This window comes from Sapajus apella, unplaced genomic scaffold (assembly GCF_009761245.1).
Source record: "Sapajus apella isolate SASKATOON/1434 unplaced genomic scaffold, GSC_monkey_1.0 scaffold4, whole genome shotgun sequence".
NCBI lineage: Eukaryota > Metazoa > Chordata > Mammalia > Primates > Cebidae > Sapajus > Sapajus apella.
In genome coordinates, this window is record NW_022436944.1 from 29,566,552 (window position 1) to 29,590,431 (window position 23,880).

A 23,880-nucleotide genomic window follows, 5' to 3' on the forward strand; every position below is an offset into this window, starting at 1 on the left:
TCTTGACCTCGTGATCCACCTGCCTCGGCCTCCCAAAGTGCTGGGATTACAGGCTTGAGCCACCGCGCCCGGCCAATGAATTTATTTTTAACATTTAAAAATCAAGAGATCTCATACAAATCTGGATTTTTGGGCTTCTCATTTAAAACCTGGAGATCTGGCAGCACGGGCTCACACCTCCTCTTGCTAGCAACCTGCAGTCGCTGAGAAGATGAAACATATTTGCCATGATCCCCCACCCCCTCCCTGTTGAGCTACATTCATTGCACTGAACATTCTTTCCTTTTTCATTTATTTTTCTTCTTTCCAGTACCCGTGTGGACTCAGAGGCACCTGAGTTCACAAACTCCACTTTCTATGAAGCACACAAGGTCATACTTGGATGGTTCACTGAAGAATTACTAATCTGGGCCATCTTTATGCTTGCTACCCACATTACAGTAGAATGTGACAGCAAGAAAAGAAAGAATAAAGTGAGTCACAGGAAAGAAACAGAGACCCTTTAGCACCAAAGCACCCATGCCCAGGAAGCAATTATGGATGAAAGACAAGGAAAATCAACTATATTTTTCAACACAGAATATATACTTGGCAGAATTAATATAATTTTCCTTGCATATATAGTTTTGCTTTAGACTGTTAACTTGGTGATATAAACTTTAATGGAAAAAAATCTTAATGTCACATTTCAGAGAACAACTATCACCTACTATAAAATTTTAGATGCAAACACGAAATGTTTCCAATTTAAACACAAACTCAGCAGACCGTTTTGAAGAATTGTCAGAGATTTCTGATTGGTAATTTTCCATGCTTTAGTTGGAAAGATGAGTTGACTTTGCAAGGATGGCTAGAAATCACTTTTTAATAGTTTGGAGAATTATCTGTAAAAAACACAAATGTAGAAATGCAGCTAGGCTATGCCAAAGTCATGGCAGAGAGAGGGGAGGTGGTCATGTTGATTCACAGCTCAAGAACGTGTTTGCGATTTAACGGACACTAGTGATCTGCCTCTCACACAGCACTGTGGGGAAATTTGTCCACTTTGAAAATCTTGGAGTGAAATAGGAATAAAAGTTAAAAGCCTTACGGAAGGGAATGCATGTAGGAACAGACATCAGAATGATGTAGGAACAGACATCAGAATGATGTAGGAAAAATGGTAACAGAGAACAAGGAAGCAAAAGGTAGTCGAGGGTGGTGATGTTTATCTGCCGTGGATGAAATTGGTCATACTGTCATAGAGTCTTCCAGTCTCTGGTCTCATCTAAGCTATTTCGTTTCCTCTAAAAGCTGATTTTAGGATGTGGCTCAAGATGCATCAGGATTCTCAGGAGATCTTACCAGTTGAGGACTCTTCTTGTGTACCTGAAATCCTGTAAGTTATTGACCCTTTACATGGTTATTTCCCTGTTCCTCACTAACAAGGCACTGGGTCTTGGGAAGATCTTCATACCCCTGATCTTGAGGTAGGGAGAAAAACTCTTCTATCCCCCTGACAGAATTAGAAGAGAGAAAATAAGACAGACTGAGGGTAAGCATGGGCAGCAGAGTTAAGAGAGAAATCACAACAGAAGACCACCTGGTAGAGCCCAGATGAGGAAGGCTGAGTTTTTTACCATTTTGAAAAAGAGGCGCTATTGACGTGCCTCAGCCAGAAATGCTCCCTACCATTACCATTGCTTTGGATTAGATTAAGGAATTCCTCTTTTATTGCAGTTGTCTACTTCTACTTATGTCAGAGAAGCACCAATCTGACCAACACTCCTCACGTAACAACTTTTAAAACTGACCCAGATATTAAAAACAGATTCCTTAAAGCATGGCAGAGCAACTGAAAGTTCATGCTTGGAAGAAGAGAATGTCACTCGATGAGTTTCCCATTTTTCACAGCTCCTTGCCTGAAGGCAAGTTCCACCTGGTGCCATAAAGAGTCACAGTCTTACTGTTTTTAAAAAGCAAAAAAACAGACTGGTGCAAACTCAGAAGTTAGAAAGTAAGAGAAAAACATCCCAAAAAGGAGAGAGCCAGAAAAGGGGAGCTACAAATTTTGTACATAAATTCTGCTCAAATCTCTGATTGACCTTTGAACTGTGTGGGGTGCAGGTGTGGGGAAAGCGCCTACCAGTCTGTCTAAGGCTAAACAGTCTAATCGACATCAACTGCCTAATGCATAGGAGACCAAAGTTGAGTCTTTCATCCAAACTCACTGCTTACTAAAGCAAACAAAGGGAAAAAAAATCAATGGTTTTCAGAGAAACATAACAGAATCCAAAATCTCTATAACATATTGTTGACTGTATCCAGACTATAATCCAAAATCACTAGACATACAAAATGTAGGAAAATGTGACCTATACCAATAAAAAACAATCAATAGAGGCCAACCTTAACATGACTCACCTAGTGAAATTAGCAAAGATTTTAAAGTAAAGCAGACAAAGTCATTAAAATTATGCTCAAAGACATAGAAGAAAATATCCTCATAATAAATGAGCAAAGAGAAAATATCAGCAGATACCTACTATAAAAAAGAAACAAATGGAAATTCTAGAATTGAAAAATACAATATCTGTAATTTAAATACAAAATTCACTAGATGTGCCTAAAATCAGACCGGTGATAACAGAAGAGTCAGTGAACAAGAAGATAGGTTAATAAAATTATTCAATCTGAAGAATAAAGAAGAAGAAAATAAGTTTTTTTATAAAAATAAATGGAGCTTCAGGAATCAATGGAGACAATATCTGAAGGTCTAACATAAATAAAATTGGACTCACAGAAGGAGAGAAGAGAATGAGATCAAAAAAAAAACTAAAGAAATACGGGCTGGGAAGAGTGCTCATGTCTATAAGCCCAACACTTTGGGAGGCCAAGGCAGAAGAATATCACTTGAGCCCAGGAGTTCCAGATCAGCCTGGGCAACATAGGGAGAACCCCATCTCTGCAAAAAATAAAATAATTAGCCATGGCCAGGTGCAGTGGCTCATGCCTATAATACCAGCATGTTGGGAGGCCAAGAGAAGAGGATTGCTTGAACTCAGGAGTTCAAGACCAACCTGGACAACACAGCAAGACTCTGTCTCTATCTAAAATTTAGAAACTAGCTGGTTGCAGTGTCACATGCCTGTTGTCCCAGCTAATCAAGAAGCTGAAGTGGGAGGATCACCTGAACCCAGAAGGTTGAGGCTGCAGTAAGCCATGATCATACCACTGCACTCCAGCCTGGGTGGCAGAGTGAGGCCCGGTTTCTAAAAAAATAAAAAGAAAAAAAATGGCTGAAATTTTTCCAAATTGTAGCTTTAAAATATATACATTTACAGATTTAAGAAGCTCAATATACCCCATCTAGGCATGTTATAATTTAACAGGTAAAACCAATGGTAATTTAAAAGCAGCAAGAGAAAGAGAACACATTTCACATAGGGGAACGATGTTAAAAAAAAAATCATGGCTGTTTTCTTATCAGAAACAATGCAAGCTAGAAGACAATTAAACAATACCTATAAAGTGGTGAAAGAGTTGGGTGCAGTGGCTCTCACCACTGTAAATCCCAGCACTTTGGGTGGCCAAGCAAGAAGATTGCTTGAGCCCAGGAGTTTCAGACCAGCCTGGGCAACATAGCAAGATACAGTCTCTGTTAAAATAAAATTGCATTATTTTTGAAATGTTGTAATTAATATTTAAAATAAAAATTAAGTAGTAAGAAAAAAATATTGTCAACCAAGAATCCAGCAAAAATATCCTTCAAGAATGAAAGCAAAAGAAAGACATTTTCAGATAAAAGAATTCTAAGAGAATTTGTCACTAGCAGTTCTATATTACTAAACCTATAACCAAAAAAAACGAAAGGAAGTTTTATAAAATAACAGGAAGCCATACCAGATGGAAATGCAGATCTCAGAAAAGAAGAAAGAGTTCCAGAAATGGTAAATATGTGGGTAAATATAAAAGATTATGTTAAATACCTTTAGAATATATATGACTTTGTAAAGCCAAAATTACTCCAAGATTCTTACATTTCATGTGAAATGATATAATGTTAATTCTAAGTAGACTGTGAAAAGTTAAGAATATGTATATTGTAACTCCTAGGACAATCATGAAAAAACAATGTGAAGAAGAATAACTAAAAAGTCACTAAAGTGAAATTAAAAAAAAAATTTTAACCCAAAAAGAGGCATAAAAAGAAGAACAGAGGGAAAACAAAGAAAAAGAAAAACAAAAAAACAAAAGAAACAGAAAATAAAATTGTGGACCTAAATTCAACCATATCATTATATTAAATGTTAATGGAGGCTGGGCACAGTGGCTCACGCCTGTAATCTCAACACTGGGAGGCCAAGGCAGGTGAATCACCTGAGGTCAGGAGTTCAAGACAAGCCTGACCAATATGGTGAAACCCCATTTCTACTAAAATACAAAAATTAGCTGGGTGTGGTGGCATGTACCTGTAGTCCTAGCTACTCAGGAGGCTGAGACAGGAGAACTGCTTAAACCTGGGAGGCAGAGGTTACAGTGAGCCAAGATCATGCCACTGCACTCCGGCATGGGTGACAGAGCGAGCCTCTATCTCAAAAAAAAAAAAAAGCTAATGGACTAAAAATACCAATTTAAAAGTAGAGATGGTCAGATGGATTTATACAAAAAAATAATAACAGAAAAGACTATATGCTGTCTATAAGAGACACACCTTAAATATGAATATACAGATAGCTTTAAAGTAAAAATATGTTAAAAAAAAAAAAAAAAGATATACCAAACAAACAGCAAACGCAAAAAAAGAATATACTGATATCACACTAAGGAATATTATCAGAGATAAGGAAAAACATATCATAATGATAAAAGACTCCATTACTTGAGAAATCATAACAAGATATGAATACATTTAAATGTCAAAATGTGAATATGCTTAAAACAGAGCCTCAAAATACGTAAGGAAAATTTGACATAAAGAGAGAAACAGGCCAGGTACGGTGGCTCACGTCTGTAATGCCAGCACTTTGGGAGGCCAAGGTGGGCAGATCACCTGAGGTCAGGAGTTTGAGACCAGCCTGGACACATGGTGAAACCCCCAACTCTATTAAAAATACAAAAGTTAGCCGGGCATGGTGGCAGGCACCGGTAATCCCAGTTACTCAGGAGGCTGAGGCAAGAGAATTGCTTGAACCAGGGAGGTGGAGGTTGCAGTGAGCTGAGATTGTGCCACTGTACTCCAGCCTGGTGACAACAGTGAAACTCTATCTCAGAAAAAAAAGAGAGAGAGAGAGAGACAGAGAGAAACAGACACACCAGCACTCATAGTGGCACTTTGATATCCTCCTCTCAATATTAAACAACTATACAAAAAAATAATGACAAAGATGACCTGAACAATACCATGAAACATTTGACCTAATTGATATTTATAAGACACTCCCCCAATAACTCAGAATACATATCTTTTCATGCTTTAAGGGACTTCGAGGCCCTCAAGTTCTTGCTGAAGGATAATAAAGGCCCACCCTGCTCCCCTGTGTTTGATACATCCCATTGCCTTTATGCAGAACAGTAAGCCATTCAGTCATTCAGAGAAGGATGGAGGGGGGAACTGATCACAAGGACACTGCTATTTTATGACAAGAAATGAGTCAATAAATACAAAGCCTTAGAACAGTATCTGGCACTTAGCCCTGTACTAGTATCAGCTAAAGTCGTTATGGCTACCTGGCAGTACAGCAGAGAAGGGAAATCTGGCATTAGGATAACAGAGTGGAGGGGTGTCCTAAAGACTGAATTATAGGGAGAGTTATTCCTCCTGTGTAGGGAGAGAAAGCAGGGCCACAGAGATGTCACAAGAATGGCTCCTTTTTTTTTTTTTTTTGAGATGGAGTTTTGCTCTTATTGCCTTTGCACAGGCTGGAGTGCAATGGCGCGATCTCGGCTCAATGCCACCTCTGCCTCCCAGGTTCAAGTGATTCTCCTGACTCAGTCTCCTGAGTAGCTGGGATTACAGGCATTCGCCACCACACCTGGCTAATTTTTTGTATTTTTAGTACAGATGGGGTATCACCATCTTGGCCAGGCTGGTCTTGAACTCCTGACCTCATGATCCACCCACCTCAGCCTCCCAAAATGCTAGGATTACAGGCATGAGCCACAGCACCCAGCCAAGAATGACTCCTTTCAGAGTGACTCCAGGCTGATAAGGAGCTATGGGCATGTATAAGCTGCAGGTAGTTCTGGCTTTAGTTGCTTTCCAGAAGCTGACACTGGCTCCCTCCTCCCAGGAGAGAACTGTGAGAATTCCCTAGGGTGACAGGGATGGAGCTTTTTGATTTTTTTTTTTTGTTGTTTTTGTTTTGTTTTGTTTCACGGCTTTGTGTGGTTGAGGTCTGGGGGCTGGGGGGAAACATCTGGGGAGGCAGCCAGAGAACATGGGGCAGCTGTTGGAGGCCTGCTTTTGCGTTTCCCCCACCACAGCATGGGTGTATGGATGGGTCCTATACCCACTGCAGAGACCCAGACCTGTGGTCCAGGACCCTCAGGAGTAAGATAAGAATTCTGGCCTTATGAGGATTTGAGAATACAGGTAAGGTTCCCTAACCTCAGGCAGTCACTATGAAGGTCCAGATTGCTGTCCCTTCACCACCCCACCCTACCCCACCAAGATCAAAGCACAGTCCATGCCTCCCACATACATCTTCTTCACTCTGGACAATGAGGCTTTGGCATGTGAATTGAATAAGTTGTGTTGGAACAGGTCATTGGGTGTAGTTGCTGTTACAATTGGAAGAGGCCAAGATGCTCAGCAGGCCAGTCTGGAAGGGTAAGATCGTGCAGGACTCCTGCAATACTAAGCATCCTGGCTGGGTAACACATCTTCTCTCTTTGCCATCCCGGGTCCTGGGAGAAAGCAGAGGTGGCCTGCTTCAGGGAGGCCACCATGCTCTGGAGAAAGGAGATTTATTCCAGTACCTCTAGTTAGAAGTGAAGTCTTTTACAAGTATTCCTCTCCCCACTCTGTGGAGATGCCTATAATCCCACCATGGAAATATGTGCCCATGCCCAACTGAGGCCCAAACTACATCTGGTCAGTGTCATGCTGAAAGAAATAAAGAACTAGGTCTATTACCAAGGTGTCTGGGAGGACCACCACGGGGCAACAGGAGTACTGGAGCAGCCGGCCCATTTTCCAGATGAACAGTGGCACGACCACAAGGATCAGCATGAAGCCAACAAAGGCAAACAGGGCCAGTGCCAGAGGAATGGCCTCTCCTGGAAACAAAAGATAAAAACAGGCTTAGAAAACATCAGTGAAGATTAAATCTTCAATCCTGAGCCTCCCCAGTTTCCTGGAGTTGACTCTGCACATTGACCAAGACGGCAGATACCAAGATCCTGAGATTTGATGTGTGCTTTAGTGACCAAAATTACCACCATTAAAAGCATTTTTCTAGAATCCAGATTAAGGCCTGGCTTCCAGAAAGCCCCAGGGAAGATTAAAATCTTTTTCTTGTGACATGAAAGGGGGGAGCATCATGTGTGAAGCCAACAGCTATGTTAGCACATACCTTGGCGCCACTGCCAGGAGGAAGGCAGAGTGCCAGGCCCTGGACAGGATGAGGGGGAGGTACTGAAAGAGAACAGCACAGAATGGGGCTGGGCGGTAACTCAAAACAAAGTGTGTTTCACAATTCACTCTTGGCATTGATTCATGTTATAGAGGAAATGGCTCAAAAAACAGTCAGATAATAACTACAAGATATGAAGCCCCCATTTTGTGTGCTAGGATTACTATGGCCTTCCAGAACTATGCTAGGAACTGGACATGTAGTTGCTTGTTCTTTACAATGAATGTGAGTATCCCTGCTTTTATAGAAGAGGAATCTATGCTCAGAATGGTTAAGTGACCCACCCCAGGTCACCCAGGTAGGACTGGCTCTGAAGCTCACAGTCATTCTACCAATAAATGTAGCAGAAAAGGTTAGATCTGAACATCTGGAGATGTGGAAGAGGGGACAGGTTATTTTCCCATCTCTCTGTTCTGTGTAACCTTGAGCAACTCAATTAGCCTCTCTGGCCCAGGCTACTCACCTGCAATGTGAAGGGTAGCCCAGCCAATGAGACTGGAATAGCTGGTTGACTTGTGGCTAGGGGCACTGTATATTATTTCAATGGTTTTGGAAAATATTTGGGGGGTATACATCAAGAGATACACAAATGTTCATACCCTTTCATCCACTCCTGCAATTTTTTTTTAATTTTTGAAGGTATATAGTAGGCGTATATAGTTATGGGGTACATGAGATGTTTTGAGACAGTCATGCAATGTGAAATAAACACATCATGGAGAATAGGGCAGCCATCCCCTCAACCATTTATCTTTTAGGTTACAAACAATTCAATTACACTCTTTAAGTTATTTTAAAATATACAATTAGGTTATTGTTGACTGTAGTCAACCCTATTGTGCTATCAAAGAGTAGGTCTTATTCATTCTTTCTGTTTTTTTGTGCCCATATCCCCACTTCTCCCCAACTCCTGAAATTTTAATTCCAAAAACTAATTCCAAGGAAGGAAACAATTATATACATCAGTTCTTAGCAACATCTGAACTAGAGCAACAGCCTTTCATTTACATACATTGACATATACATGTGCTTTGGGTTTTGTTTGTGTATTTTGGGTTTGTTTGTTTGTTTGTTTTTGAGACACAGTCTCACTCTGTCATCCAGACTGGAGTGCAGTGGCACAATCTTGGCTCACTGCCACTTCTGCCTCCTTGGTTCAAGCGATTTTCATGCCTCAGCTTCCCAGTAGCTGGGATTACAGGCATGCACCACCATGCCTGGCTAATTTTTGTATTTTTAGTAGAGACAGGGTTTCACCACATTAGTCAGGCTGGTCTCAAACTCCTGACCTTAGGTGATCCACCTGCCTAGGCCTCCCTAAGTGCTGGGATTAGAGGCATGAGCCACCACACCCAGCCCTTTAAAAATGAGGTAGATCCATACGTATTGCCATGAAAAGATGTTCCCAATATACTACTGAGTGAAGACAAGCCAAGTATAGAGTAGTAGGTACAATATCATCCCATCTGTATATGTGAACATTGGTATTACACAGATAACCCCTGGAAGATTAAACGTCAGACTCACCAAAGGAAACCTCCTGAGTGGTGTGCAGGAGAATGGAGCACACTTACTTACCTCTTTATTTATTTTTTTATTAACATGAGACAAGGTCTCGCTATGTTGCCCAAGCTGGTGTTGAACTCCCGGGCTCAAGCAATCCTTCTGCCTTGGCCTCCCGAAGTGCTGGGATTATAGGTGTGAGCCACCATGCCTGGTCCTACTTTTTACTTTACATGTTTTGCTGTTGTTTGGATTGTCAAGCAAGCTTGACTTGCACGATTTTAAAAAGTAGTGTAAAATAGTAATCAAGAAATCTACATGAAACATGTTATAGATATGATATTTGTGAAAAAGCAGGCACAAAATGTGTATGTTACAGAACTACAGCTGAATGAGCCGCATGTGGTGGTTCACACCTATAATCTCAGTCCTTTGGGAGGCCATGGCCCAGGCAATGCAGCAAGACCCTGTCTGTACATATAAAATAAATTGTTTTAGAAAGATAAATAAATAAATAAGTATACTACATATTTAAGATAATAATTAGTCTTTTTAAAAAGATAATAGCTCTTTTTTAAAGACCAAAAAGCTATACACAAAAATGTAACTAGTGATGTTTGAGTGACAGAGCATGGGATGTAAGGTCTTGTTTGGTTTTGCTTCTTTTCAAAGTGTTTTTAAATACTGTAGGTTTTCTGACTTTAAAATATTCAAGAGAAAAATGTAATTCAAACAAGAGGATTCTCTAGACTTTCCCTAAGGTTCCTTCCCAATGTAAAAAGCTGTGGTGTTATACAATGTGGGCCACAGTCTTCAGAGGGTCCAAGGTCTGACCCTCTGAAGCCTGTGGCTGCCTCTCCTGCAGCAGGCTCTGATTCACAGGTAGTAACCATCTGGTAAACCAGTCTTGCAACATCTGGCCCCCAGGCCTACGAAGCTTTAAGGGGGAAAGTGTTTCAGACAGCTGCTTGAGTAACCCCACCCAGACCCAGGGTGGACTCCTGCCTCTAGGGGAATCAGAGTGACAGGCATACTTTTACCACAGGAACCTACCCAGCCTGTGAGGCAGGTCAGTGAACCAAAGGAACCCAGCAGGCCTCTGAGATATGCCAGGAGGGGCTATCACCTGTGCAGGACTCCAGGGAGAGAGAAGCCATCCTTACCTTGCACCTCCACACATTCTGTCTGGCTGAAGGTGCTGTACCTCCCAATGGCCTTCACAAATGTCTGAGCCTTCACACAGTATGCAGCCCATGGCTCCATGGTTTCCAGGTGCACTGGAATACCCCCACTCCTCACCATTTTGACACGTTCCTTTGGGAGACCAGAAAACACAGTTAAACACAGAAAACACAGGGTGCTGTGGCTCACACCTGTAATCCCAACACTTTGGGAGGCCAAGGTGGGCAGATCATCTGAGGTCAGGAGTTCAAGACTAGTCTGGACAACATGGTGAAACCCTGTCTCTACTAAATATACAAAATTAGCTGGGCGTGGTGGTGGGTGCCTGTAATCCCAGCTACTCAGAAGGCTGAGGCAGGAGAATCGCTTGAACCCAGGAGGCAGAAGTTGCAGTGAGCCAAGATCATGCCACTGCACTCCAGCTTGGGCAATAAAGCAAGACTCTGTCTCAAAAAAAAAAAAAAAAAAAAGACAGAGAGAAAAAGAAAAGAAAACACAGTTATTCCCAGAAGGCAGCAGGACTGGAAAGGGCAAAAAGTGCCAGGGAAGGAAAGTTGCAGATACTTCCTTTCTGGATGCACACAAATGTCCCCTCTCACTTATGCATGTATTCATTCAGGCACTCATTCATTCAATCATATTTATTAAGCACCTACTATGTGCTAGGCACTGCTCTAGGCACAGGGACCTAGCATTGAACAAAATGGACAAAGTCTTTGCTCTCACAGAGCTTACATGGGATGAGACAGACAATAAAAAAAATACACTTCAGGTGGTGATAACGGCTGTGAAGGAAAAGCAAAGCAAAGTGACGAGGAGGCACCATTTTAAACAGAGTGGTTAGAGAAGCCTTATCTGATAGGATAACATTTACACAGAGACCTGAAGGTTGAAAATCTGACTTGAGCAGGGGCTTGGCATGGCCATTGCTGCCAGGGAATCAGTGCGGTGGAGCCATGGGCAGTACCTTCTCACTCATCCACCCATCTGTCCATCCATCTGTTCACACTTCCACCTCCATGCCCCTCCCTGAAGCTGTGCTCTACATCTGAGCCTGTGGAGGCTTGCCTGGACCAAGCCCAGATGACTCAGGGTACATGCTCCTTTCTTAGCCCCAGCCCCGCCAGTTACCAAGGGTGGGGAGCGGGCTCCATCCCAGTGAATCTGAGGGAGCCACATGCTTCCTCCTGCTCAGGCCCTGACCTATCCCCAGCACTACTCCATCTTCCTGGCTGGCAATCTCATATCCTACAGTGGGGCCTTTCCTAGCAGGGGTAAATACTGGAACCCAGTGTTATACCTGTCCACACCACCTTTCATGGAAGCTACCCAACCTACAGCCCTCATTGAATGGGTGGTGGGGCACGTGCTCTGAGTCCAGACACTGCTATAAGATCAAGGGTACCCTTGGCCTGAGAAGGGTCCAATCAGGGGTGAGCTGGTTACCAGAAACCCCTGAAGCTTGGCCTGATAAGACAAGCAAGACCAACTGGATTCTTCTGAGGATTTGGTGTTGGGAAACTGAATACCGAGAGCGAGAAGCAGGGACAAAGGAGAGAGGGCCCAGTGAGGAGGAGTCAGGCCTGAGAGGCTTTGAGGGGGCTCAGGGGCACATCATAGGCATGAGTAGGAAGCACTAATGAGGCATCGCAGCCTGGAATAAGCTGGGAAGGGGCCACAGAAAATGTGCAAGAGGGGCACCAACCAGAGAGGAGCAAGGGCCATGGCTAAGCGAGGCTGCAGCCTGGCCCTGTGCCAGCTCTGTTCATAGATCTGCGAGAGCCCCTTATTGTACTGTATTAATCCTTGTGATAAAGCCTATCTTTGCTTGTGCTACCTGGAGTGGGCCTCTAAGCTTTGTCACCATATCAGCTTGGACAGAGGCTCCACAGGTCGGAGTGTCCCCTAATTCCTGCTCATGCTCCACTCCTTGTACTGCCACTGCTTGTCTGGTTATTCTCTCTGTGAAGGCTGGCCTCCCACCTATCCCAGGCTGTAGCACCCTTCCAAAGAAGAGGGCAGCAACCACCTGGGCATTCTGCATGGCTCACCTGCTCATAGTTAGATGGGTTTACTCATAAGCAGCTCCTGGCTCCTGCCTCTACCTCTGCACCTTGCCAAGACATACACCCTCAGGAGGTTTGTACCAGCCTTGTGTGCTTTTGAAATCATCCTGTTGATCTAGAAACCCTGACTGCTGCCCCTATATGGCTGAGGAGATGAGCTGAGGAGGGAGAAAAAAATTCATTGAAAAGGTATTGTGGGTCCACCTAGGGTAGAGTTTAGGGTCAGGGGGCAGCCCCACACTTCAGCAGATCTGGCCTGGAAGGGCTCCCAGCCAAGGCATGGAATGGACCAAGGCAGTTCTTTGGAGAAGAGGCTGATGGGGTGGTCAGCATACTCTAATCTTTTGCACACTTCACCCAGGACGGCTCATCCCCAGGCTGCCCAGACAGTGAGCACTGCAAGGGCCAGCTTCCCTTGCTCACCCTCAGAGATCTGTGCTTTCTTCACAGAAGCCTGACCCAAAGGCCAAGGCTAGGATCTCACCTCTGCACCAGGCTCCCTCCTCCAGTAGGCCACAAGGAACTCAAACTGGGGTCCCAGGTCCTCCAACTTAATAACCAGGTGGAAGCCATCCTTGGTGATCTCCATCCCAGGTGGGGTAAGGATGGCTGTTGGCAAGATAATAGGAGAGTCAAAGCCAGTCCCAGACAAGACTGATTTCCCTGGAACACAGTGACCATGTCATCAGTGGAAATATGTCAGTCTCTGTAGGGAAGGGAGGGAGTCAGCTGTAGCTTCAAGCACATGGAAACATGTACAGAAATACTTTCCTCTACTCAGCAGGTGCTCAGTAAATGCTTTTTGAGTGATGAATGAATGAAAAAACAAATGATAAATACTATAATTCTCTTCCTTTTTAATCCTTTAACTATAATGAAGTCCACTGTTCCTTCTCCAGTAGGCACATATACACAAGAAAAGTGATTAAAAACTCCAGTAAACATTATCTCCTGCTCTTTTAAAATTTTATGATCCATGCCCCTCCTCCCACCACTTTTTCAGCAGAAATTGCTCCTCATTTTGGCTCATCTAAGTGAGCAGATGCTATTTTTTAATGCTTGCCAAATATATGTGAGCTCAGGTCTATACTGAACAGTCAGGCCCAGTCTTTGACCCTTAGGAATGAGCACTCCTGGCAGGGGCACATGCATTCCTATAGCTCACATAGATCTGTGGCATGTATTGGCTACTGATAAGTTTGACATATCAGCAGATTAGCAGCCTGTGAATGGGTTGGCCATTCTATTCTCAGCCCAATTCTATTTTTCATCTCATATCCTGATTAAGGGATGCTGGCAAGTCACCAGCTTTTTATTTTTATTTTTTAGACAGGGTCTCACTCTGTCACCCAGGCTGGAGTGTGCAGTGGCACTACCATGGCTTACTGTAGCCTCAAACTCCCAGGCTTGGGTAATCATCCCTGTTAGCCTCCCAAGTAGCTGGGACTACAAGCACACATCACCCCACATGCAGCTTTTTTTTTTTTTTTTTGTAGAGATGGGGTTTCACCACATTGCCCAGGCTGGTCTTGAATTCCTGGGCTTAAGCAGTTCCCCTGTCTCGAGCTCCCAAAGTGCTGAGATTATAGGAGTGAGCCAATGAGCCCAGCCCACAGGCTTTTTGAAAATTCCAATAATCAACTCTAGAAATTACAGATTAACACAAACATCACTTTTCATATTGCGAGGTCAAGCAGAGAGGCCCACAGCCCCTGTGGATACCTTCCTATCAGCAGACCAAGAACAGAAGGGCCCACACAGATAGTCTCTACTCCCTGGTGACTGGCAGTGGAGTAAAACTTGCCTCTCAGATCCAGATACTGCAGGACCAGAAAGACCACCCTGATCATTCGTCTTGGATGGGTTAGCAGGGTAGGGTATGTTCTGGGCTAAATCTGCCTCCCCTGGGGTCGGTGGACACTCAGAAGAAAGGCAGTTCCTGGAGGGAGTTTTCAGAGAACAAAGCATTTCCTCCTCACTTCCCTCATCAGAGAAGTGTATATGCCTGGTTGTTGGAAAGCTACCTGGATAGGGGACAGGAGGACCTGGGAGTTCAGGGCCAACTGTGCAAAACACACTCAGTCTAGAGGCTTCATATGTGCACACAGCACCACTAGCACTACCTCCAAAACACTTTCAGAAGGAAAAGAGATATCTGACTCCTCGACTTTTCTGCCAAATATGATTTGAATTGGGTCTTCTGACCTCCATCTTCATTGAGAACAGAATTAGAGAAAATAATCTGAAGTTAAGGTTCAGAGGAGACTTGTTTGACAGTGTTGGGGCAGGAACCTCTGTCCTATGCATTCTGCATATTTATCTCATTTAATCTGCCCAGGAAGTGTTAGAAGGTAAACATTGTTCCTGTTTTACAAGAGATTAAGTGACATGCCCAGAATCACATAATCTGCAGAATTTGAGGCCACTTCTTTCTACATTTCTGCTTCCCCTGTATGGGGTATTTTGCCTCTTTACTAGGGGATCTCAACCCTAGCTGTACATGAAAATAATCTGGGGAGAATTTTAAACTTCCAGTGAACAAAATGCATGCAGATCATTTAAACCAGACTCTGGGGAAGGGCCCCAGGCATAAGTGATTCTAAAGCTCCCCTGTGACTCAAATGTGCAGTCAAAGTTAAAAACCTCTGTTCTCAATAAAGTTTACCTTTAAGAGTAGGGATCCTCAGCTGGGCATAGTGGTTCACACCTTCAATCCCAGCACTTTGGGAGGCCAAGGTGGGCAGATCACCTGAGGTCAGGAGTTTGAGACCAGCCTAACCAACATGGTGAAACCCTGTCTCTACTACAAATACAAAATTAGCTGAGCATAGGGGCACATTCCTGTAATCCCTGCTACTTGGGAGGCCGAGGCAGGAGAATCACTTGAACCCAGGAGGTAGAGGTTGCAGTGAGCTACGATCATGCCATTACACTCCAGCCTGGGCAACAAGAGTGAAACTGCATCTCAAAAAAAAAAAAAAAAAAAAGAAAGAAAAAAGAGAGTAGGGATCCTTTTCAGGATCAAGATCCTTAAATCAAGATTTTTCACATTCCTGGGGAGAAGTCTGAGTGGCCTTTTCAAATGGAAGAGGACAAACTTAATGCCCTTAAGAGATCATCATGCCATTCCAACCCATTTGCTTGGCTCACAGAGGGATCACATAGAACTCTATCTTCCGTCTTCTGATGCAAGTACAGACTGCTGTTCCTCAGCTCCCCCTGCAGCAAGCTCTTTTCCTGTTTATACTGGCCTTGTTAAGCACAAGCTGTTATAGAACATCCCAGCCCACACAGTTTTGTAGGCACTCCTTTATCTTTATATGACCCATGTCTGCTTTACAACAACTGCCAGCCCTCCATCCACATTTTAAAGCCTGAGGTTTTCCAGGATCTTGTCCTCTCTTTGTCCTCAATATCTTGTCCCTAGATAGTCTCATCTACTTCCAAGCCTTTAGCTGTTAACTTTGTGATGGCCGGGCACAATGGCTCATTCCTATAATCCCAGCACTTCATGAGGCTGAGGAAAGAGAATCACTTGTGCTCAGGAGTCTGAGATCAGCTACTTCCCTTCCCACTGCCCATCAGCCCTTGCCTCTCTTCCCCAAACAAACACGTCCTTTTACACAATGGCCATTGCTTGCACATAGCCATATTTGGCCACCTATCTGGATTCCTCTATTACTTCTTTCTCAATCCTTTTCCAGGTACCACTACAAAAGAAAAGTTATTTATTTCCCACAGAAGTCATTATAGAAGGGCAATGTTCTGGTGGCTCTGTTAAATGTATAAATCCTCTTGCACAACAAAGCTGCTTACAAGGTCAGTAAATATGCAGTTAATAAGGCATCAAGTGGGAGGCAGTGTAAGATTTATGGAGACACAATCAGGGTAGGGAGTAGCAGTCCTAGTGCCATCTCCTCACTTCCAGAGCAGCTTTCCTTCCAGGTTCCCAAAGTCAGCATCCCCACACCTGCATATCCTGACAGAAACAGTCAGGAATGACTTCCAAAGTCAAAGGGCATGAGAGAGAGCAACATGTGGGAAGCAGCTGGCAACTTTTCAAATGTACCAGTAAGGTTGTTTGTGTTCACAATACTGTGGCTTTGCAAGACTATTTTGATACTAAAAAGAGTCTACACAGTCTAGATGAACATGGTTCCTAAAGGGGTGACTTGTGGGGATGGGGTGTAAGCAGAGAAATGCCTCACTTGAATTTCTATTAAAAGGATGCTTCAGGATGCTCCAGGTTGAGGTCTGTGAGCCCAGTGTGGCCCTGACACGAAGGTTGTATGGCACAGTGGCCGTGATGTCATCAGTGACGTCACACTCAGGATCTTCAGTGAGTGAGCACCAGCTGCTAGGGATCCAGATGTGGCTCATGTACAGGCTCTCGTATTCCCTGTCAAGGAGAGGAAGGCACAGAGTTACACCAGTCCCTCTGACACAGACTCAGTTACGGTTGCAAGTAACTGCCTTCATTCTCCTACTTTTTAGAGGTAAGTAAAATAAGTACTTGCTCATTATCCTAGCTCCTCTGCTCTCCTCCCTACCAACCATCCATTCTCCCTTACTCCTTTTATTGCCAGGTAGGGAAAACTAGGCATAAACATCAGTGTGTCTAGATCTCTTTGGTTTCTTCATCTCCAGGGTCATTACCCTAATCTCAGCCGCTGTCATTCCTTGCCTTGCTGTGGTCTCCCAGCTTGCACACCTGCCATTCTCGAAACCGTTCATCACTCAGCAGATCACAACACTTTTCTCCTGAATGGCTTCCTACAGGACTTAGAATGGGTTCCAAACTCTTGCCAGCAGCCTGCAAGATGCTTTGGCCTTCTCGCTCACTCTGCTCCTAACTGTGATGTTCTTGCCACACTGGTCATTTCTCCAAAATGTTAAGTACTTTTGGCCCAGCAATAGCTGCAAACACGTGGACACTTGCAGAAGACTAGAACCTGCTTGGTCCCAGGGCCAGCTGATTTTTAGGGTCATAGTTTGTTTTGGCTCCTAGAGATAAGCTTATGAAGTCAGGGAAAGTAAGGACTTCTCCACCCTTAAAGGATCTGAGTCTCCAGTGATTTATCCATCTCAAGTCAGAGTCAAACCCACTGGACAACTGACTCACTTTTTAAAAGAGCTTCACCAAAATGTGTTATGCACATTTGTCTTCCCAGAAAGTTCACTGTCAAATCCACAGAACAATTTCCCTTGCTTCTTCAACTCCTTCAATACCTATGCAGGCAGAGCAGGTAGATCATTGGGGATAATCTATCCCTGGGCTCAAAAAGCCACCTTGGGCTCAGAAGGAAGGGCTATGCCTTCAGGAACCAACTTCTGCCTAAGGGAGAAGAACTATTAAAAAAAAAAAAAAAAAAAAAAACTCACCCCTGGTATTCGACAGAATAGTACACTGTTTCTCCAGGCACAATCACTGGACTCCACATCAAGAGATGCTTCATGTTGGTTGAGAGTACAGAGAGGTTCTGAGGGGCAGGCAGAACAGCCACTTCATCTAGGATTAAGGTAGATAGGCTGGCTGACAGGTAGGCTTGTAGTGGAGGAATGCCATAGCTTCAAATTAGTGTCTAATGAAAGGCCCCACCTGCGGAGGTGGCAGTGAGCTGAGATTGCACCACTGCACTCCAGCCTGAGCAACAGAATGAGATTCTGTCTCCAAAAAAAGAAAGGCCTCGCATGTTTACAAACCAGAAACAACTCTAATTTTTTCATACTTATGTTAATGATCAATTTTTGCTACCATCTTATAATTCTGACTTTGTTGATAAATGACGTTATCAATATTAATAATAACTAATATTTATTGAGTACTTACCATGTTCTATCTAGGCCATGTGCTGGATTGTTACATGATTGTCTCATTGAACCCTCATGACCATACTGGGAGGTAAAGACCATTAGTTTCTCCATTGCACAAATGAGAAAACTGAGTCACATTATTTATGACTCTTGTGTTAGACTGACCTGGATCCAGGCCTTGACTCTGCCACTTACTATGCAGCCTCAAGCAAGTTGCATAAACATGAGCCTCTTAACCATTTATGGAAAACTCATGCAGACTACAACATTCTCATCACCACCCTCTCCTGCTACTGCCATCCTCAGATGCCAAAGCACATCCTTTCATGTCCCTCAACAAGGCCAAATGGGGCATAGCTGCCAGGTGGGAAGTACAGGCTCACATCTGCTATGGAGAGAGCCCATTCAAGTGGGACACCAAGCCAGCTCTGCGACTCTACCCCAGAAAGAATGCGGCCCCTGAGCCAGTCTGAGACACAAGTATGCCCAGAGTGTGCCCAGACAGTGTGCCCAGAGGATGCACACAGTGGGTCTATGATTTGTAGAGAATGAAAGAGGCCTATAGAGCTAAACATGCTCATAAGGACTTTGGGCAGCCACAAAGCCAAAAAGCTCATCCTCGCATGTCATCCCAAGGTGCAGTCTGCACTCTCTGCTATGTTCCCTTCAAATACCCAACACCTGCCTCCCTTTGCTGTTACAGTACAGTGATAGTATCAACGGCATAGGGGGGTGGGGCTGCGATCCTCATTTGGGACTTTTCATCTCTGTGCCTATCTCCAGATTGGCACCTGCTGTTCGTTATCAAGCCCTGTGACCACAAAGGGATGGAAGGCTTCTGGGGACACCCCACCTGGTTTCCCTCCCCCTTCTCTAATGTAGGACCCTAGTGACATACCTCCATCTCACCCTCAGCATCCATGGTCTGTTCTGTGAGGAAACACCTGGGGCACCCACAAGGCAGGCTTGCACCCCTAAGCTTGAAATCACCCAAGGGATGGAAAGGAAAAGGGGTAGAGTGGTACAGGAGGACAGGGATAGGGAATGGTCCCCTCTGACTCCTTCCTCTGGTAAATTAAAAAAAAAAAATTCTCTAGACAGCTATACGGGGAATATAGAACTATTAAATATAAAACTACATTTTATATAACTAATCACATAATTAAATTATATGTCAACAAATCCATTCATTAATATAATTTACTTACATAATTTAAAGCTCTCAAAAATGAAATCTCTAGGCACAGGTGGTTTTAATGGAAAATGTTACCAAACATTTAAAAAAGACAACATCAACAAATGCAATTTCCTCTAAAACGCAGAATAGGAAAGAGCAGTTTCCAACTAACTTTATGAGGCTAGTATTACCCAATACCAAAATCAGACAAGGACAATATATACATAACCTACATACAAATATATCTTGTGAACTTAGACAAAAATCTTCAACAAAATATTAGCAATCCAAATTAAATAATGTACACCAAGACAAAATGGGATTTGTTCTATGTATGCAGGGCTGGTTCAACATTTGAAAATCAGCTAATGTAATTTGCCATGTCAGTAAACTAAAGAATAAAATCATAAATCATATCAATTGACACAGAAAAAGTATTTACAAAACCCAACACCCATTCATTATGAAAAACAAGACAAAACAGGCCCAGTGTGGTGGCTCATGCCAATAATCCCAGCACTTTAGGAGGGCGAGACAGGCAGATCACCTGAGGTCAGGATTTTGAGACCAGCCTAACCAACATGGTAAAACCCAGTCTCTATTAAAAATAGAAAAATTAGCCTGGCAGGGTGGCTTGCACCTGTAATCCCAGCTACTCAGGAGGCTGAGGCAGAAGAATCGCTTGAACCCAGGAGATGGAGGTTGCAGTGAGCCGAGATGGTGCCATTGCACTACAGCTTGGGTGACAGAGCAAGACTCCATCTCAAAAAAAGAAAGAAAAAAAGGAAACACAAGACAAAACCAAAAATTCTCTTCAAGTTAAGAGCAGCAGGGAGTTACCACAACTTGATAAAGACCATCTCCAAAAAAACCTACAGCTAACATCTTACTTAATGGTGAAGGACTGAATGCTTCCTCTCCAAGATCAGTAACAGACAAGAATGTCCACTCTTAACACTCTTATTCAACATACCACTGAAAGATCTAGCCATTGTAATATGGTAAACAAAAGAAGTAAAAGAAATATAGATTATAAAGGAAGTAGTAAAACTCCCCCTGTATGCAAATGATATATGACATGATATGATATGTAGAAAAATCCCACAGAATCTTAAAAACTCTAAAACTAGGCTGGGCATGCTGGCTCACACCTGTAATTTCAGCACTCTGGGAGGCCAAGGAGGGCAGACTGCCTGAGCTCAGGAGTTTGAGACCAGCCTGGCCAACATGATAAAAACCCATCTCTACTAAAAATACAAAAACTGGCTGGGCAAGGTGGTGTGTGCCTATAATCCCAGCTACTCAGGAGGCTGAGGTAGGAGAATTGCTTGAAACCAGGAGGTGGAGTTTGCAGTGAGCCAAGATGGCATGACTGCACTCCAGCCTGTGCGACAGAGCAAAACTCCATCTCAAAAAAAAAAAAAATTGTATTTCTATATACAAGCAACAAACACATACACAGAAATTAAAATTATAATCAGAAAAATAGGTCTATACCTAACAAAATATATTCAGGGTTTGTATAGGGAAAGTTCTACAATGGTAAACGAAAACAAAGATCTAACTAAATGGAGAGACATACTGTGTTCATGCATTAGAAGATTCAATGTAGTTAAGACGCCAATTTTCCCCCAAATTGATATATGGATTTAATGCAATTTATATCAATCATCCAGCAAGATTTTTGTTAATATAGATAAGTTTTTCCTAAATTTTATAAGAAAAGTCAAAGGAAATAGAATACATAAGAGGAGGTGGAGGAGCTTCAAGATGACTGACCAGAAGCATTTCATGCTTACCTCCTTCACTTAGAAGAACCCAAATCTTGAATACATTATCCAAAAGAGAACACTAGAACTCAACAGAAAAGTTACAGGAAACACCAAAAGCAAGGAAGGAGGAGGAGAGGCAGCCTGCTTGGCTAGGATCAGCTGGTAGCCAAGCGTGACTTCCCAATGTGGGAAAAGAGTAAGTGAGAGTCTTCCAGTAGCCTTCATTCCCACCATGGAATCATGCAGTCCTGGCCATGGAAGAGCTCCTCAACCCTCTTAAGCCCTGAAAACATATATAGGGAGCTGCCAGGAGATTGGGGGGCAAAACTGTCTCAGGAAGGAAACTCATGCTGGGTCCCATACTTTTTCTGAGACCTAATCAGTTACAGCAAGGTACCATTTTAAATCCTAGCCTTTGCCAGATGCACATGCTATCATGGTGGCCAGGAGCACCAAGACTGAGGCATTAGGGAAACTCAAGCTTTTGCTGCTGAGACTGGGGCACAAACTGGGAATGAGCTCCCACAGCTGAGACTGAGAATCAAATGAGGCATGGGCCGCAGCTGCCAATGCTAGGAAGTGAGTGCTGCCGGGACTGAGACTGGGATGAACACAAGACACAAATTGCCACTGGGACTTGGTCACAAGCTCGGTGGGGGCTCCTGCAGCAAGGTGAGGGCTCAAGCTAGGTGTGGCCAGCTGCTGCCAGGGCTGTGGGGTGAGCCCCACCAGGGCTGAAAAATGAGACAGGTGCATATTCCCTACCTATTGGCCCAGGCTGTGGTGGCAGAGGTCAGCCCCACCCTCTCCAGTGGGAGGGTCTCAGCATAGCTGCTACCACTCCTCACCCATGCATTCCACCTGAGACCTGAGGATTGCCCTGACCCCTACCCACCATGACTGGTACCTGCTCCCACCATTGAAGGGCCTAAGCATAGGCCCACCCAAACCAGCTTCACCCCCTTCTCTAAGACAGAGCACATAGCTCAGGGCCTTGGAGAGTGACAAGGGCACCTTGGGCACCTGAGCACTCCTTCTGGGGTCCTGAGGTTGGGCCTAAACTCTTGGCTGCCATCACCTCAGTTAGCACCTACTTGAAAGTACCACCTGCAGTCCTGGAGACTGTCCTACACAGCCCATCACAGCCACTGCCAACATAAAGGGACAACCCTCAGAACCCAGATAATTATCCTGCCACTGTTACTGCCATCACTTGTGCCATGCTAGCTGTCCAGGGACCCAGGAACCCACCTGCCTGCTCAGTCCACCACTACCACTGCCAGTATCCAAGCAAGCCATGTGGAGGCCCAAGAATCAGCAATCTGGTAATCACCAACACCAGTGCCAGCATACACAACCTTGGGACACAAGGATAGGCATACTCAGACCACCACTGCCACATCTGGGGCCTATAGACTGGCCCACCTGGCATTCCACAGCACAACTTCACCAAAGACTCCAATAACTGCACCCTAACCCACTGATGAAATCACAGATACCACTAACACTACAGCTAAAGTACCTAGAATAAAAGCCAAAATGCTGTAGCCAATGAACACCATAGAAATATCTTCAGAAAAGCATCCTCCTCTATGGAAGTAAATTCAAAAATGGGAAGAAAAAACTGTTATACCAGATGTGCAGATATCAACATAAGAACACAAGAAACACAAAAAAGCAAGGATATATGACATCTCCAAAGGAACATGATTCTCCAGCAATACATCTTAATCAAAAAGAAATTTTTGAAATCTCAGATAAGGAATTAAAAATGTTGATACTAAAGAAGCTCAGTGGGATACAAGAGAATTCTGAAAAACAATAAAAAGAAATCTGAAAAACAATAAAAAGAAATCAGAAAAACAATTCAGAATATAAATGAGAAATTTCCAAAGAGATAGATATTTTTTAAAAGAACCAAACACAAATTCTGAAATTGAACAACTCATTGAAAGAAATACAAAATACATTTGGAAACTTCAACAATAGACTAGATCAAGCAGGAGAAAGAATCTCAGAACTTGAAGACAGGTCTTTTGAAATAATCCAGTCAAATAAAAGTTTTAAAAAAGAATGAGCAAAAGCTTCAGGACATTTGAGATAACACAAAGCAATTGAATTTATTTATTATCAGTATCCCTAAGGGGAAAGAAAGAACAAAAGGACTAAAAAGCCTATCTAACCAAATAATATATTAAAACATCCTATGTCTAGCAACATATTTAGATATCTAGTTACAGGAGGCTCATGATCTACAGGGACATACAATGTAAAATGTTCATTAGAGTTAGACTGTCTGAAGCCAAAGATAAAGAGAAAATTCTAAAAATAGCTAGAAAAAAAGTATCTAATCTGATGGAAACCCCATCAGACTGACAATGGATTTCTCAGCAGAAACTGCACAGGCCAGAAGAGAATAGAATGATATATTCAAAGTGCTGAAAGGAAAAAAAGAAAAACCTGCTAGCTAAGAATATTGTATCTGGCAAAATTATCCTTCATAAATCAAGGTGAAATTGTCCTTTCCGGACAAACAAGTGTTGAGGGAATTTGTTACCACTAGACTAGACCTACAAGAAATGTTCAAGGGAATCCTAAATCTGGAAGTGAAAGAATGACATTTACCATCATGAAATCACATGAAAGTATAAAACTCACTGGTAAAGCAGTCACACAAAGGAGGAAGAGAAAGGACTCAAATGGTACCACTACAGAAATCCACCAAAACACAATGAACAATAAGAGAAAAA

The 23,880-nt window shown here is 43.3% G+C and overlaps 1 protein-coding gene across 3 annotated transcripts in view; it reads right to left on the reverse strand.

Annotated features, from left to right (window-relative positions):
* IL20RB (interleukin 20 receptor subunit beta) overlaps positions 1-23,880 on the reverse strand; it is a 41,070-nt gene that overhangs the window by 4,050 nt on the left and 13,140 nt on the right. The window contains exons 2-6 of one of the 3 annotated variants that reach the window (XM_032265573.1): positions 17,750-17,876; positions 16,576-16,766; positions 12,852-12,976; positions 10,283-10,433; positions 7,118-7,260 (exon numbers count right to left, since the gene is read on the reverse strand). In XM_032265573.1, the coding sequence (XP_032121464.1) occupies positions 7,118-7,260; positions 10,283-10,433; positions 12,852-12,976; positions 16,576-16,766; positions 17,750-17,876 (737 nt within the window). The remainder of the gene's footprint in view (positions 1-7,117; positions 7,261-10,282; positions 10,434-12,851; positions 12,977-16,575; positions 16,767-17,749; positions 17,877-23,880) is intronic. The other 2 variants (XM_032265580.1, XM_032265590.1) reach the window with 2 other exon arrangements.